The following is a 17,891-nucleotide window of genomic DNA, read 5'->3' as shown; positions in this document are numbered from 1 at the left end:
GTGTGCGCGAGCAATACGCGATATAACGCAGCATCAACTGTCAACATATATTGATTGATTAACCAACATACTGATGAGAGCGAGAGAGAGAGAGCGAGAGAGAGAGAGAGAGAGAGAGAGAGAGAGAGAGAGAGAGAGAGAGATGTGTGTGTGTGTGTGTGTGTGTGTGTGTGTGTGTGTGTGTGTGTGTGTGTGTGTGTGTGTGTGTGTGTGTTGTGTGAGTGTGTGTGTGTGTGTGTGTTGTGTGAGTGTGTGTGTGTGACAGAGAAGTACCCGTTCACACCTGAGTGGAGTGAGGAAAATGGAAAAGTAAAGTGGTTCCCTCCCCCCCCCCCCCAACACCGCCCCCTCCCCATCCGCCCCCAAGGACATAACACCATGCAAAAACTGGACTTCGGACACTGATCACTGGTGATGCAAAGCCAAACTGATTCAGCCACGACACTCCAATGGTTACTGGTTTGGTGGTATGATGAAGACGACCACAACTGAGAAGATAACAACGCACAGGGTAGGACGGAGGAGGAGAAGGAGGAGGAGGAGGATAAGAAGAATAAGAAGAAAAAATAAGGAGGAGGAGGAGGGAGGGGGATAAGGAGGAGAAGAAAGAAAGAAAGAAAGAACGAACGAAAGAAAACAAGAAAAAAAGAAAAAAGAAAAGAAAGACAAGCAAAACAAAATTAAGACGGCGACAAAGAGTTCAATACAATCCAAGCCAGTTCATTTTGTTTATAGCCAAAGGGGCAGCCACCTCAGGGCTGAAGATTTGTGGAAAAAAAACAAACCCAACAAAACACAAAAACAAAACAAAAAGCAACAACAAACAAAGCTGGTGATTTTGTTCATTGATGTTTACAGCTCATCTGAATGCACAGGTCATGTAAGGCTTAAGAGAATCAGGAGGAGAAAGAAGAGGACCAGCAGAAGAGGAGGAAGAAAAGGAGGAAGAGGAGGAGAGGAAGCAGGAAGAGAGTAAGGAGAGGAGGAGGAGGAGGAATTAGGGGCCGGGGGGGGGGGGGGCGGAGAGAGGAGGAGGAAGAGAATGAGGGAGAGATTAAGAAGGAGGAGGAGGGCGCATGAGAAAAAGAAAAGCAACAATAATTTGAATAAGGGTTAGAAGAAGGGGAGAAGAAGAAAAAGTAGAAGCAGAAGGAGGAGGAGGAGGAGAAGAAAAAGGAGGAAGAGGAGGAGAAGAAAAAGGAGAAGTAGAGGGAAGAGGAGGAGGGGAGAAGGAGGAGCAGAAGAAGGAAGAGGAGGAGGAGAAGCAGAAGAAGGAAGAGGAGGAGGAGAAGAAGAATGAGGAGGAGGAGGAGAAGAAGGAGGAGGAGAAGCAGAAGAAGGAAGAGGAAGAGAAGAAGGAGGAGGACGAGAAGCAGAAGAAGTAGAAGGAAGGAGGAGGAGGCAGAGGAGGAGAAGCAGAAGAAGTAGAAGGAAGAGGAGGAGGAGGAGGGGGAAGGGAAGGAGGAGGAGGAGGAGGAGGAGAAGAAGCAGAAGAATCATGACAGGAGCGGTGGTCATGGTGGTATCTCCTTAAAACTGGAGACACAGGCCTCTATTTCATTTTTGTTTGTGCCTCATTCACGACAGGAAAAGTGTACGTGTGGGACTGTATTTTAGCATTTGACCTGGTTATTTGTTACACACACACACACACACACACACACACTCGCACACAAATACACTGGTGAGCACGCACTCCAACAAACACACATAAGGGAGTGAAGGGGGCACAGAAATCAAGTCACAGCAGGGCAACAAGAAACCTAGATATCTGTAATCAAACATTCATTGAAACACACAGCAACTGTCAATGAATAAGAGTACACAGATACTGAACTGTGAATGAAGGGTGGGAGTGGGGGGTAAAACACACACACACACACACACATCCATGTTAATATGTCATGTATTGCTAATGGAAACAAATTCTGAAAAAAAAAACCCACAAAAAACCCCAAGCAAGGCTGACTGTTTACTAAACCCTCCCCATCCCCCCCCAAAAAAAAACAAACAAAAAAAACAAACAAAAACACAACAAAACACAAAAACACACAACAAAAAAAAACAAAAAAACTTGGTTTTTTTTTTCCCTGCCTGTATATTTATTGTCTTTTTTTTCTGAAACTTTCATCAGTGATCTGTAGAGCATTAATCATGTGCTACATTCAGGTTATTCATTTACATAGCATTCTCTATGTGCTACTTTCACTCAATTATTTGCATAGCATTCTTTGTGTGCTACTTTCACTCAGTCATTCTTAACACGAGGTATCATTTGTAGCAGTTTTTTGTTGTTGTTTTTTTGTTTGTTATCATACTGCAACATTTATCACTGAGATAAATATCATATGTGATTAAGTAACTTTGATGTATCCATTGGTCAAATCCAAATTATAACTGCTTCATTGTTTTATCAGACATCCTTGGTCACTGACACACGGAGAGACATTAAAGAACACACACACACATTCTTCCAATGGTCTGATATATCATCTCCCATCTTAACAGCAAAATACAAACTTACCTGTGTATGGCTTCTTTGGAAATCATTTTTTATCCAACTTGTGAAGCTTACTTAATAACCTTGTCACCAAGCATTTTCAGACTGTCTTTTCAGATCATTATTTTCACAAAGCCACAGTACCAATCAAGCACAATTGCTTCAAGCATCATCCATCACTTGAATGAATGAACTGTTTGCTGTGTTCAGATATTTCAAAAACATAAACTTGAAAGTGTATATACCAAAAACTGTACCGCTGATAACATAGTATATGTCTGAATCGACAGTTTCCTCATCAACACCTTGCTACCTGTCACCTTCCCTTTTATTTTATCCATGGTGAGTGATGACAAAGTGTACCCCAGGGTGACTATTTTCACAGTACAAACAGGAACACAACAAGAACGCACTCTCCTCTTCCTCAAAGTCAAGTCACCAAAAGCCTAAAGCACTCATTCTAAAACTTGCACAATTCAGCCCCAATAAATAACAACTTTTGAGTGCTCATTGAAACACACATCAGCATTTATTGACTTTCACTGGCACCTGGACCCAAACCTTCTGGCTGTATTTTCATTGGCAAAGAGCTGCTGGAGATTGGGAAGCAACAGAAGACCCCCCCCCCCCCCCCACCCCAACACCCCTGCCACCTAAGATAGCAGCAGGTGAACAGGTGCGCAGAATGCACCTCGTTATCTCTTCCACCCTCCCCTCTTTCCTTAAACACTGGCAGTCATGGCCTTGCTGTGGCAATACATCATTCCACCTTTAAATGCCCAAAGCTGCTTAAACTTAATTAGCATCCTCACCTGTGCCTGCATGCTTTTTTAAAATATTTTTTTTTATTCACCGGTTCAAACTGGTGTGGGCAAAACATGGGGTGGTTGAAAGGTATGGGAATGTTGTGTGGTTGAAAGGTATGGGAAACGTTAACTGAAGTTAGGTTTAAGGAAGGGGAGAAGAAAATAACATTGGAAGGATGGAGTATGAGACATGGAGAAAGGTGGGGGATATGAGACTGAAACAGGTATATACAGAACTTTCGAAGGGTGAAGATGAAGAAAAATAAACAAGGCAGAGAGAGAGGTGGGCAGGGAGGGGAGAGACAGACAGCAAGAGACAGATACACAGAGACAGAGAGAGAGAGACAGAGAGAGAGAGAGAGAGAGACTCCTTGCCAATCTGATGATCCCTTGCAATGGCAATCATGAATGAACACATAGAAAACAAACCCATAAACAAACAAGCAAAAAACATATTTTGTTGCTTTTCTGATGGGCAGAAATGGGAGAGAGGGTTTCCTGAGTCTGTCTGTATGTCTCTCTGTGCCTCTCTGTGTCTGTCTGTATGTCTCTCTGTGCCTCTCTGTGTCTGTCTATCTGTGCCTCTCTGTGTCTGTCTGTCTCTCTGTGTCTGTCTGTCTCTCTGTGTTGTGTCTGTCTGTCTCTCTGTGCCTGTCTGTCTGTCTCTCTGTGCCTCTCTGTGTCTGTCTGTCTGTCTGTGCCTCTCTGTGTCTGTCTGTATATCTCTGTGTGCTTCTCTGTGCCTGTCTCTCTGTGCCTGTGTCTGTCTGTATGTCTCTCTGTGCCTGTCTGTCTGTCTGTGCCTCTCTGTGTCTGTCTGTATGTCTCTCTGTGCTCCTCTGTGCCTGTCTGTCTCTCTGTGCTTCTCTGTGCCTGTCTGTGCCTGTCTGTCTGTCTCTCTGTGCCTCTCTGTATGTCTCTCTGTGCTTATCTGTGTCTGTCTGTGCCTGTCTGTCTGTCTCTCTGTGCCTCTCTGTGTCTGTATGTCTCTCTGTGCTTCTCTGTGCCTGTCTGTCTCTCTGTGCCTGCCTGTCTGTCTGTCTGTCTGTGCCTCTCTGTGTCTGTCTGTATGTCTCTCTGTGCTTCTCTGTGCCTGTCTGTCTCTCTGTGTCTGTCTGTATGTCTCTCTGTGCTTCTCTGTGCCTGTCTGTCTCTCTGTGCCTGCCTGTCTGTCTGTCTGTGCCTCTCTGTGCCTGTCTGTCTGTCTCTCTGTGCCTCTCTGTGTCTGTCTGTATGTCTCTCTGTGCCTCTCTGTGTCTGTCTGTATGTCTCTCTGTGTCTGTCTGTATGTCTCTCTGTGCATCTCTATGCCTGTCTGTCTGTCTGTCAGTGCCTGTATGTATGTCTCTCTGTGTCTGTCTGTGCCTGTCTGTGTCTGTCTGTCTGTCTGTGTCTGTCTGTCTGTCTGTCTCTCTGTGCCTGTCTGTATGTCTCTCTGTGTCTGTCTGTCTGTCTCTCTGTGTCTGTCTGTTTGAATCAATCCATCACCACACTGTCTGGGGACCAGGGGTGGTGACATGCACTCAGCTGACCAGCACAGTGTGTCTGGGGGGGAACAGCACAGAACCCAGTGACTCCTAACCTTTCCAGAGAAATAAATTACATCTTGCAGCGAATATTGCTGAAGGAAACCAGATGACCGATGCTTTGCTGTTTAAAACCAACAACAAACAACAACAACAAACACAGCGATTGATACAAGTCTTGTGGGGTTATGTGTCTTTCTCCTCCCTTGCTCCTTGCACTCTAGAAAATGAATTACTTTCATTGGACAAAAAAAAAAAAAAAGTGTTATGTATTCTGAAAAAAAAATATAGAAAAAGAACAAAAATTAAAATGTAGAGTTTGATCCATCTGTAGAGTTTGATCAATCTACAGATAAATAACAGAACTAAAATGCAGAATTTGACCCATCTCCAGATAAAGAACTAAAATGCAGAATCTGACCCATCTCCAGATAAAGAACTAAAATGCAGAATCTGACCCATCTCCAGATAAAGGACAAAACTAAAATGAAGAATCTGACCCATCTCCAGATAAAGAACTAAAATGCAGAATCTGACCCATCTCCAGATAAAGAACTAAAATGCAGAATCTGACCCATCTCCAGATAAAGAACTAAAATGCAGAATCTGACCCATCTCCAGATAAAGAACTAAAATGCAGAATCTGACCCATCTCCAGATAAAGAACTAAAATGAAGAATCGGACCCACCTACAGATAAGGAACTAAAATGCAGAATCTGACCCATCTCCAGATAAAGGACAAAACTGAAATGAAGAATCTGACCCATCTACAGATAAAGGACAAAACTAAAATGCAGAATTTGACCCATCTCCAGATAAAGAACTAAAATGCAGAATCTGACCCATCTCCAGATAAAGGACAAAACTAAAATGAAGAATCTGACCCATCTACAGATAAAGGACAAAACTAAAATGAAGAATCTGACCCATCTACAGATAAAGGACAAAACTAAAATGAAGAATCTGACCCATCTACAGATAAAGGACAAAACTAAAATGAAGAATCTGACCCATCTACAGATAAAGGACAAAACTAAAATGCAGAATTTGACCCATCTCCAGATAAGGAACTAAAATGCAGAATCTGACCCATCTCCAGATAAAGGACAAAACTAAAATGAAGAATCGGACCCACCTACAGATAAGGAACTAAAATGCAGAATCTGACCCATCTCCAGATAAAGGACAAAACTGAAATGAAGAATCTGACCCATCTACAGATAAAGGACAAAACTAAAATGCAGAATCTGACCCATCTCCAGATAAAGGACAAAACTAAAATGAAGAATCTGACCCATCTACAGATAAAGGACAAAACTAAAATGAAGAATCTGACCCATCTCAAGATAAAGGACAAAACTAAAATGAAGAATCTGACCCATCTACAGATAAAGGACAAAACTAAAATGAAGAATCTGACCCATCTACAGATAAAGGACAAAACTGAAATGAAGAATCTGACCCATCTACAGATAAAGGACAAAACTGAAATGAAGAATCTGACCCATCTACAGATAAAGGACAAAACTGAAATGAAGAATCTTACCCATCTACAGATAAAGGACAAAACTAAAATGAAGAATCTGACCCATCTACAGATAAAGGACAAAACTAAAATGAAGAATCTGACCCATCTACAGATAAAGGACAAAACTAAAATGAAGAATCTGACCCATCTCCTGATAAAGGACAAAACTAAAATGCAGAATCCGGCCCATCTACAGATAAAGGACAAAACTAAAATGAAGAATCTGACCCATCTACAGATAAAGGACAAAACTAAAATGAAGAATCTGACCCATCTACAGATAAAGGACAAAACTAAAATGAAGAATCTGACCCATCTACAGATAAAGGACAAAACTAAAATGTTGAGACAGAAACAACAAAACAAAAATGCAGAAGTTGACCTATCTACTGATAAAAAAAACAAAACTAAAATGCAGAATCTGACCCATCTATAGATAGAGAACAAAACTAAGATGCAGAATTTGACCCATCTATAGATAGAGAACAAAACTATGATGCAGAATCTGACCCATCTATAGATAGAGAACAAAACTATGATGCAGAATTTGACCCATCTATAGATAGAGAGCAAAACTATGATGCAGAATTTGACCCATCTATAGATAGAGAACAAAACTATGATGCAGAATTTGACCTGTATACAGATTAAGAACAAAAACTATAATGCAGAACTGTACCACAGATCACTGGTGTGTGATGGTGAAAGATGTAAGTGTGGACTGTTTCAGTGACACCATGGGGCACATGAAGAGAACTTGTCGTCTTGCCTCACACACACACACCGCGGAAGCACATGGCCTAAACCCAGCACAGAACCGCTGACAGAAATTGTATTGTATTTCTCTTTTTATCGCAACAGATTTCTCTGTGAATTCGGGCTGCTCTCCCCAGGGACAGCGTGTCGCTACGCTACAGCGCCACCCATTTTTTTTTTTATTTTTTCATGCGTGCAGTTTTTTGACTCACTTGTGTAAACAAAGTGAGTCTATGTTTTAACCCGGTGTTCAGTTGTCTGTGTGTGTGTGTGGTAAACTTTAACATTGACATTTTCTCTGCAAATACTTTGTCAGTTGACACCAAATTAAGCATAAAAATAGGAAAAATTCAGTTCTTTCCAGTCATCTTGTTTAAAACAATATTGCACCTCTGGGATGGGCACAAAAAAATAATAAATGAAGCCTAATTATATGCAAACTCCATTTACTGTTATATTTATATTTTTTGTATTCTCTAAACTTGGCATTTTGATCTGATATTCTGACCCAAAAACAAGAGCAGTCATTATTATCATTTTTTGTTCAAACAGGAACTTCTTTTGCTAAGCATGGAAGTTTTATTTATTTTGCAAACGTTTTGGTGCAGTTAGTGGAAAAAGGGAAATTACTCTGTAATTAATGCTAGGGGACGTAATTCGAATCTGGTTAGGACTTTTTTTTTCTTTTTTTCTTCTTCTTAACGTGAAGCTTTATAATAACAAATACAGAACACATTTTAACAATTAGATTTTTTTTTAAAAGTGTATCACAAGTGAGTCTTGAAGGCCTTGCCTCTCTTGTTTTTTTTGTTTTTTTTTCCTATCGAAGTGGATTTTTCTACAGAATTTTGACTTTGGTAGGAACACTCGGACTCAGAGCCATATCAGCTAATGAACATTTTATCTAAAAGACATACAAGTACTTGGGCCAACCTGAAACATGGTATGACTGCTACGATGAAGCTGATTGGCCCAGTCAATGCTGTTTCAATGTAAACATGCACACGATTAGCTGAGCATCATCATGTGAGACCAAGGTTAGTTGTGACTGCCCTGGCCTCGTGATCGATAGGTCTAGATCGTCTGGATAATGTTATGACAGGAAAGCATGTGACAATGCTATGTAATTGAAAATGAACTCGGAACAATTTCGATGTGGGCGTCACATTGAAACAAACCGTGATCGAGCGTAACAAAATAGGGCAAAATCGTTAACAGTTGGTATCTCTGCACTGACAATGTCCCACAAGTGTTCCGCATTCCACCATCCTCTCTGTCCTCATCAGTTGAGGAGACAGGACCAGTTTGTCTGTCTATCTGTCTCCCTTATGTCTGTTTCTCTGTGTCTGTCTGTCTCTCTGTGCCTGTCTGCATGTCTCTCTGTGTCTGTATGCATGTCTCTCAGTCCGTATCTGTGTCTGTGTGTCCTCACCTGTTGAGGAGACATGACCAGTCTGTCTGTCTGTATTCCTGTGTCTGTCTCTGTCTGTATCTCTGTGTCTGCCCTTATCTCTCTGTCTCTGTCCTCACCTGTTGAGACATGACCAGTCTGTCTGTCTCTCGGTCTCTGTCTGTCTCTTTGTGTCTGTCTGGCTGTTTCTCTGTGTGTGTGTCCTCACCTGTTGAGACATGACCAGTCTGTCTGTCTCTGTCTGTCTCTCTGTGTCTGCCCTTATCTCTCTGTCTCTGTCCTCACCTGTTGAGGAGACAGGACCAGTCTGTCTGTATCCCTGTTTCAGTCTGTCTCTCTGTCTCTGTCTCTCTGTGTCTGCCCTTATCTCTCTGTCTCTGTCCTCACCTGTTGAGGAGACAGGACCAGTCTGTCTGTCTCTCTTGTCTCTGTCTGTCTCTCTGTCTCAGGAGGAAGGTGGCAGAATGGTTAAGACGCTCAGCTGCCAATACAGAGAGTCCGTGAGGGTGTGGGTTCGAATCCCGCTCTCGCCCTTTCTCCTAAGTTTGACTGGAAAATCAAACTGAGCGTCTAGTCTTTCGGATGAGACGATAAACCGAGGTCCCGTGTGCAGCACGCACTTGGCGCACTGAAAAAGAACCCATGGCAACGAGAGTGTTGTCCTCTGGCGAAATTACGTAAAATGAAATCCACTTTCATAGGTACACAAATATGTAAGCATGCACTCAAGGCCTGACTAAGCGCGTTGGGTTATGCTGCTGGTCAGGCATCTGCTCAACAGATGTGGTGTAGCGTGTATGGATTTGTCCGAACGCAGTGACGCCTCCTTGAGAAAGTGAAACTGAAACTGTCTCTGTCCTCACCTGTTGAGGAGACAGGACCAGCGGTTGTTGAGCCTCTCCAGCTGGGTGTGTGTGTTGGAGGTGTCATCGTTGCTGTAGTCCTCCATCAGCTTCTCTGCCTGGGCCTTCAGCTGGTCCACTGCCACCTGGTGGCCGTTCACCTCTTCCTGCAGGCTCTGGGGGCCAGGGGGAGAGCAGAGAGTGATAACAATGTGTGTGTGTGTGTGTGTGTGTGTGTGTTTGGGGAGGGTGGGTTTGTGTGTGTGGTGGCTGTTCACCTCTTCCTGCAGGCTCTGGGGCACAGAGGGAGATATATAACGTATGTATATATATATGTGTGTGTGTGTGTGTGTGTGTGTGTGTGTTTGGCGAGGGTGCGTGGGGTGAGTTTGTGTGTGGGGAGTGGGTGGTGGCCGTTACTGCAGGCTCAGGACACACAGGGAGAGGAGAGAGATATGTAATGTGTGTGTGGGGTGGGGGTGGGGGTGGGGGTGGTGGCTGTTCATCTCTTCCTGCAGACCCTGGGGGGCAGGGGGAGAGGAAATATATATATATATATATATTTTGTGTGTGTGTGTGTGTGTGTGTGTGTGTGTGTGCGTGTGTGTTTCAGCAGGGGTACAGGTGTCAAAGGGTGAGTTGGTGGTGGTGGCCGTTCACATCTTCTGTTAGTCTCTGTGTGTATGTTCTTAGGAAAGGTTCTTTTTTCTTCTTCTTTTTTTTTTGTTGCCCCATCATCTGCACCGTTTCATTAGAGTCTGGCTCCGCAACTAAGCCATTACTGTCATCGGTAGGGGGCTCAGCAGGTGGTGTCCTAAGTACATTAAATCAAAACAGGCACTACTGAACTAGGCCAGAGTGACTCAGCAGCAGCAAAGGGCCTCCTCTGGTGTGTGGCCTCACATCGATGGTTCCCTGCAGACTGCTGACACTGGGACTGTGATGAACTAAGCCAGGTATGGGGGACTGGGACAAAGCGCGTTGGGTTACGCTGCTGGTCAGGCATCTGCTTGGCAGATGTGGTGTAGCGTATATGGATTCGTCCGAACCCAGTGACGCCTCCTTGAGCTACTGAAACTGAAACTGGGGGACTGGGAATGAGTGACGTGGGAGTGATGCCACTGAAACGGTGCAGATGATGGGGCAGCAGAGAAAGACTGCTCGACCTTTAACCTTTGACCCCTGTCCTCACCTCGTGGTGTTTCAACAAGGACTGCACCACCTGTGGGGACTCGGGGCGGACTGGGGTGGAGTCCAGGTCGGACTCCACGCGGGTCAGCCACGTCTCCAGGTCAGCGTAGTTCTGGTGGAAGCGACGACATTCCTTCAGCATGCCATCCAGTTCGTCCCTCCGCCTCTCCGCTTTGGCCCGCGCCGTGTCCCACTGGGCCTGCAGCTTGGCCACTGTCAGAGGACAACAGTACACGCTGTGTAGTTCTGACACACTTTTCTGATGTGTGTGTACTTTTTGGATTGTGTTTGGCCACTGTCAGAGGACAACAGTACACGCTGTGTAGTTCTGACACACTTTTCTGAATGTATGTGTACTTTTTGGATTGTGTTTGGCCACTGTCAGAGGACAACAGTACACGCTGTGTAGTTCTGACACACTTTTCTGAATGTGTGTGTACTTTGGATTGTGTTTGGCCACTGTCAGAGGACAACAGTACACGCTGTGTAGTCCTGACACACTTTTCTGAATGTGTGTGTACTTTGGATTGTGTTTGGCCACTGTCAGAGAGGCCAACAGTACACACTGTGTATTTCTGACACACTCTTCATGTGTGTGTGTGTGTGTGTGTGTGTGTGTGTGTGTGTGTGTGTGTGTGTGTGTGTAGTTTTGATTGATAAACTTGTGACATTCTCTCATGGATGTGTGTGCTGTGTCCCACTGGGCCTGGAGTATGGCCACTGTCAGAGGCCAACAGTATGCACTCTATTTCTGACACACTTTTCATGAATGTGTGTGTGTGTAGTTTTGATTGATAATTTTTGACGGGCGCAACAGCCGAGTGGTTAAAGCGTTGGACTGTCAATCTGAGGGTCCCGGGTTCGAATCACGGTGACGGCGCCTGGTGGGTAAAGGGTGGTGATTTTTACGATCTCCCAGGTCAACATATGTGCAGACCTGTTAGCGCCTGAACCCCCTTCGTGTGTATATGCAAGCAGAAGATCAAATACGCACGTTAAAGATCCTGTAATCCATGTCAGCGTTCAGTGGGTTATGGAAACAAGAACATACCCAGCATGCACACCCCTGAAAACGGAGTATGGCTGCCTACATGGCGGGGTAAAAACGGTCATACATGTAAAAGCCCACTCGTATGCATACAAGTGAACGCAGAAGAAGAAGAAGAATACTGATAATTTGTGACATACTCTCATGAATGTGGGTGCGCCGTGTCCCAATAGGCCTGGAGTCTGGCGACTGTCAGAGGCCAACAGTACACACTGTGTAGTTCTGACACACTTTTCTGAATGTGTGTGTACTTTTTGGATTGTGTTTGGCCACTGTCAGAGAGGCCAACAGTACACACTGTGTATTTCTGACACACTCTTCATGTGTGTGTGTGTGTGTGTGTGTGTGTGTGTAGTTTTGATTGATAAACTTGTGACATTCTCTCATGAATGTGGGTGCGCTGTGTCCCACTGGGCCTGGAGTCTGGCCACTGTCAGAGGCCAACAGTACGCACTGTGTAGTTCTGACACACTCTCTTCAATGTGTGTGTGTGTGTGTGTGTGTTTGTACTTTTGGTTGATAAACTTGTGACATACAGTCCTGAATGTATGTGCATTTTTGATTGAAAACTTGTGACAAGCTCTCAAGAATGTGTGCATCTTTTTGATTGTAAAACTTGTGACATACTCTTGTCTGTTGTTGTGCAGTGTTTATGATGTGAGTTACACTGTGTGTGGCAGTGTTACCTTGCTCTGTAACGGCCTGTCTGTCGGTGTCACTGTGTGAGGTGTGTTGGATGACGACGGCGTTGCTCTTCACCTCGTCCAGCTGGGGGTGTCGGCTCTCCATGTCCTGCAGCAATGACTGCAACAACAACGGTATCAACAACATCATCACCACCACCACCAACAACAACAACATTAACAACAACATCATGAACATTATCACCAACAACAACAACATCATCAACATTATCATGAACATTATCAACAACAACAGTATCATGAACATTGTCACCACCAACAACATTAACAACAACAGCATCACCAACAACAACATCATGAACATTAGCAACAACAACAGTATCAACAACATCATGAACATTATCAACAACAACAACAACATGAACATTGTCAACAACAACAACAGCATCAACAACAACATCATGAACATTGTCAACAACAACAACAGCATCAACAACAACATCATGAACATTATCAAAAACAACAACAGTATCAACAACATCATCACCAACAACATCATGAAATTTTCAACAACAACAACAACATCATGAACACTATCAACAACAACAATGTCAACAACACCATCAACAACAACAACAGCATCAATAACATCATCCTCATCAACAACAGCATCAATAACATCAACAACAACAACTTCAATAACAACATCAATATGAACAACACCAACAACATTAACAACAACAGCATCACCACCACCACCATCATCATCAACAATATCAAACAAAAACAACAATATCATCAACACTGATCAAAAGCAACATCAACAACAACAAAGACATTAACAACATCAGTTTCACTTTCAAGGAGGCACCAAGATGTGTGCATTCAGCAGAATATGAAAAGAAAAAAAGAAAGAAAAAATAGGATGGAGGACCATTCATTTCAAGAGGCAACAAGAGAGGCAAGGCCTTCAAGACTCACTTGTGATACACTTAAAAAAAAAAAAAAAAAAAATCAAAGCTTTTTATGTATTGTGTATAATTTCAAAATGTAATGTTTAAGATGAGAAAGATCAGTTTAAAGCGAATTAAGTCCCCAAGCATTAATTACAGAGTAATTTCCCTTTTTTACTATCTGCACCAAAACGTTTGCAAAATAAATAAAAATTCCATGCTTAGCAAAAGAAGTTCCTGTTTGAACAAAAAATGATAATAATGACTCCTCTTGTTGTTGTGTCAGAATAAGAGGTCAAAGTGCCAAGTTTAGAGAATACAAAAAATATAACAGTAAATGCAGTTTGCATATAATTAGGCTTCTTTTTTTATTTTTTTGTGCCCATCCCAGAGGTGCAATATTGTTTTAAACAAGATGACTGGAAAGAACTGACTTTTTCCTATTTTTATGCCAAATTTAGAGTCAACTGACAAAGTATTTGCAGAGAAAATGTCAATGTTAAAGTTTACCACGGACACACAGACACACGGACACACACACACTCACACATACACACTGACAACCGAACACCGGGTTAAAATAGAGACTCACTTTGTTTACACAAGTGAGTCAAAAAGGGAGGCTGGATGACCCAAAACAAAGTCCTGACTTTGACTTTTTGACTTTGACACCAGACCTCATTCTGATAAGATCACCCAAGGTGTTACTGTAAAAATAACACATCAACTATAGGCATTGCCTGTCCATCTAAACAAAAAAACACACACAATTAGTTTCTTTCTTTCATTATTTGAATTTGTTTTTGTATTTCTTTTTATCACAATAGATTTCTCTGTGTGAAATTTGGGCTGCTCTCCCCAGGTAGAGTGTGTCTCTACTCTACAACGCCACACATTTAAAAAAATTTTTTCCTGCAGGCAGTTTTATTTGTTTTTCCTATCGAAGTGGATTTTTCCACAGAATTTTGCCAGGAACAACACACCCACATGTGTATGTGTGAGTGGAGGGAGATACAAGAGCATCTTGTAAAGATTTTTCTTCTTGATTACAAGTATTATGAAAAAAAGCAGAAAAATAAAACCCTGAGGCTGACATTTTCTTCACATGAATATTCTGCCACCATTTGTAAATGCATGTACATCACAGATATCAAAATTGCACAAAATGAAGTTAGTAATGTAGCACTTTTACGTTAAGCATGCCACATGTTAATATACATATCTTTACTTCTTAAATTTCAAGAAAGCCAGTATCATAATGACCCCCACCCCACCCTCCTCCCCAACGCCCCTGCAAAAAAAAAAAACAAAACAAAAACAATCTTTATATTCAATCTGTTCTCTTTTACAGCGTAATGCTTGTTGCATATATCACAAAATGGTTTTCCCTCTTTTGGGGTCTGAGATTACCAAGGCAAAGAACAAGCAGAGACGTCAAATAAGGACCCCAGACAGACAGCCTCTGGACTGTATGTACCTTGTCATTTCTATCTGGTCCATTCTATGCAGGATACAATACTGATAGAACAATCGCTCCTGATGAAAGAGAAGCCAGTCACCATATGTAATACCCAGCACATCACAACCCAGTACAGAACTGGTGAACAGACTGACTCACTGTGATTCTTTTTTCCCCCTCATACATTTTCTTCATTGAACATACATACCAGGCTTGTACGATAGTCAGTTGTGTCCGACAATGACCATCAGAACAGCAGAGGAGGCAACTGCTGTCTTGACTATCTGGGCTAGAATCTGATTATAGTGGAGAGTGTCTTGCCCAAGTTACCTCCCCACTCTCGTCCAAGAAAGCTTTTTAGGACAGTCGGCGCTGGGATGGTTCCCAAAGGCCAACTAGCCACCAAGGCTGCAGCACCAAGAGCCAGTGCAATCTTACCTCCTAGTCTGCATACCAGGCATACACTTAAGCAATTCTAAACAAGTATGAAAGTTAGTAGGAGAAAAGGAACATAGAAGGTTTAAAAAAATGCACATGTTATAGTTCAGTTTCCATTTTCTTTGCTGCTAGTATATTGTGAAAGATTGCAATTAGTAAAGCTGCTAGACGTACTACACAAAAAGCAAGTCAGAAAACCTCTGCCAACATTTAAGTCTCCATTTTCTTTGCTGACATGATATCAGAAACAACAACAAAACAAACAATAGCATTTTGCATTATGTTAAACTCGGTGTTGTGCATCACGTGAAGCAGCTGGCCACACCTCACAAAATTCCTCCCAAAAAGCCAGCCAGGGAAGAAAACATCTGCCAGCATTCCACTGCAAGGGAAGCAACTGCGTGGGAAGAAAGCCCACAGCCAGGGGAAGTAAGCCCAAAGCCAGGGGAAGAAAGCCCAAAGCCAGGACTCATGAAAACACACCTGCAGTTGTCTGAGCTTGGCTCTGCTGACTACAACAGAGGGCCAGTGTTCCCAGGTCTCTACAGCACTACCTGCATGCACACCTTCCTCACAGGGTCTGGAGCAGGGGGGTGGTACCGTGAGGGGTACGTCCTTCATGACAAACATGTGCACGCACTGCTGCTATGTGAGGCATGCAATACACTGCTGCTATGTTACGCATCCTACACACTGATGCTATGTTATGCATCCTACACACTGCTGCTATGTCATGCATCAAACACACTGCTGCTATGTCATGCATCCTACACACTGCTGCTATGTCATGCATCCTACACACTGCTGCTATGTCATGCATCCTACACACTGCTGCTATGTCATGCATCCTACACACCTCCGCTATGTTGCATCTAACATCCTGCTGTTATGTCATGCATCCTACACACTGCTGCAATGTCATGTGTCCTACTGATGAATGATACATTACAAAACCACATCTACAATTAGTTCTACATTCTACCTTCTAAGACAGATGAAAGACATATTGCATAATGGCATCTTCAATTAATTCTACATCCTATGACAGATGATGAAAGACATATTGCATAATGTCATCTACAATTAATTCAACATCCTATGACAGATGAAAGACATTGCATACTGGCATCTTCAATTAATTCTACATCCTATGACAGATGAAAGACATATTACATAACCACATCTGAATTTTTTTACCTTCTATGACAGATGAAAGATATATTACATAACCACATCTGCCTTTAGTTCTACATCATGTGACATTTGAAAGACATGTTACATAACCACATCTACCTTTAGTTCTACATCCTATGACAGATGACAGATATATTACATAACCACATCTACAATTAATTCTACATCTTATGACAGATGAAAGACATGTTACATAACCACATCTACAATTAATTCTACATCTTATGACAGATGAAAGACATATTACATAACCACATCTACCTTTAGTTCTACATCCTATGACAGATGAAAGACATATTACATAACCACATCTACAATTAATTCTACATCTTATGACAGATGAAAGACATATTACATAACCACATCTACCTTTAGTTCTTCATCCTGACAGATGAAAGACATGTTACATAACCACATCTACAATTAATTCTACATCTTATGACAGATGAAAGACATGTTACATAACCACATCTACAATTAATTCTACATCTTATGACAGATGAAAGACATGTTACATAACCACATCTACCTTTAGTTCTTCATCCTGACAGATGAAAGACATGTTACATAACCACATCTACCTTTAGTTCTACATCCTATGACAGATGAAAGATATATTACATAACCACATCTGAATTCATTCTACCTTCTATGCCAGATGAAATATATATTACATAACCACATCTACAATTAGTTCTAACCTTCTATGACAGATATGTTACACAACCACATCTACAATTAGTTATGCCTTCTATAACTTATAAGAGATGAACCATCTACAATTAGTTCAACCTCCTATGAGAGATGAAAGATAAATAATGAATGAATGAATGAATTTTCTTTAATGAGGGAAGTGGAATAAGCACAGACATGCTTTTTTTTTCATCCAGCCCTCAGGGCAAAGGAAATCAACAAGCAAACAAACAAGCAAAAAATAATAATAATAATAATAGTAATAAAAATAAAAATACCCCCCCCCCCCCTTCCCAAAGAAAAACACCCAAAAAACAAAAAAACAAAACCACCAATGAAGCTATCATTACCACTACAACTATCACTTTTACCACTACTACCATTACCGCTACTACTGCTAAGTAAATAAATAAAATATATAAAAAAAAAACAGAAAGAAAGAAGAGCGAAAGAACAAAACAATGTTACAGCCAGAAAAACAAAAACAAATGATAAAGCGGACACTTCACACACACAAACACATCTACAGTTAGTTCTGCCTTCTATGACAGATGAAAAATATATCATGTACAAGCATCTCAATTTCAGTGCAACCTTCAACCACAGATGGAAGATATATAGCCACATCTACATTTAGTTCTTCATCTACGACAGATAACAGGATATCAATGTCAGTACAAGCTGCATACACTTGCAAAAACAGAGAGTGCTTATCAAACAGAATAAGAAATGCATGCTAAGGCATTGCTTAGATATCCCTTTGTTGTTGATTACAATAATAATACACTAATGTTAATTTATATAGCACCCATTCTCTAAATGCAGCTCAGGGTACTAAAGCAGCTATCATGAGACATTGACCATCTATCCTGACATAAGTGATAGAACATTTTTACTACAC

At 41.9% G+C, this 17,891-nt stretch overlaps 1 protein-coding gene across 11 annotated transcripts in view; it reads right to left on the bottom strand.

Moving 5' to 3' along the window:
* The window catches only part of LOC143297920 (dystrophin-like), a 477,394-nt gene that overhangs the window by 176,105 nt on the left and 283,398 nt on the right, over positions 1 to 17,891 (bottom strand). For 10 of the 11 annotated variants that reach the window (XM_076610493.1, XM_076610494.1, XM_076610495.1 and 7 more), the window contains 4 exons: positions 15,587 to 15,718; positions 12,296 to 12,413; positions 10,563 to 10,774; positions 9,392 to 9,546 (listed from right to left, as the gene is read on the bottom strand). In XM_076610493.1, coding sequence (XP_076466608.1) covers positions 9,392 to 9,546; positions 10,563 to 10,774; positions 12,296 to 12,413; positions 15,587 to 15,718 — 617 coding nt within the window. The remainder of the gene's footprint in view (positions 1 to 9,391; positions 9,547 to 10,562; positions 10,775 to 12,295; positions 12,414 to 15,586; positions 15,719 to 17,891) is intronic. The other variant, XM_076610497.1, reaches the window with a different exon arrangement.

The sequence above is a fragment of the Babylonia areolata genome, chromosome 23 (genome assembly GCF_041734735.1).
Source record: "Babylonia areolata isolate BAREFJ2019XMU chromosome 23, ASM4173473v1, whole genome shotgun sequence".
NCBI classification, from domain to species: Eukaryota; Metazoa; Mollusca; class Gastropoda; order Neogastropoda; family Buccinidae; genus Babylonia; species Babylonia areolata.
Note: the sequence above shows the minus strand (reverse complement) of the source record. Positions and strands in the feature narration are given on the sequence as shown.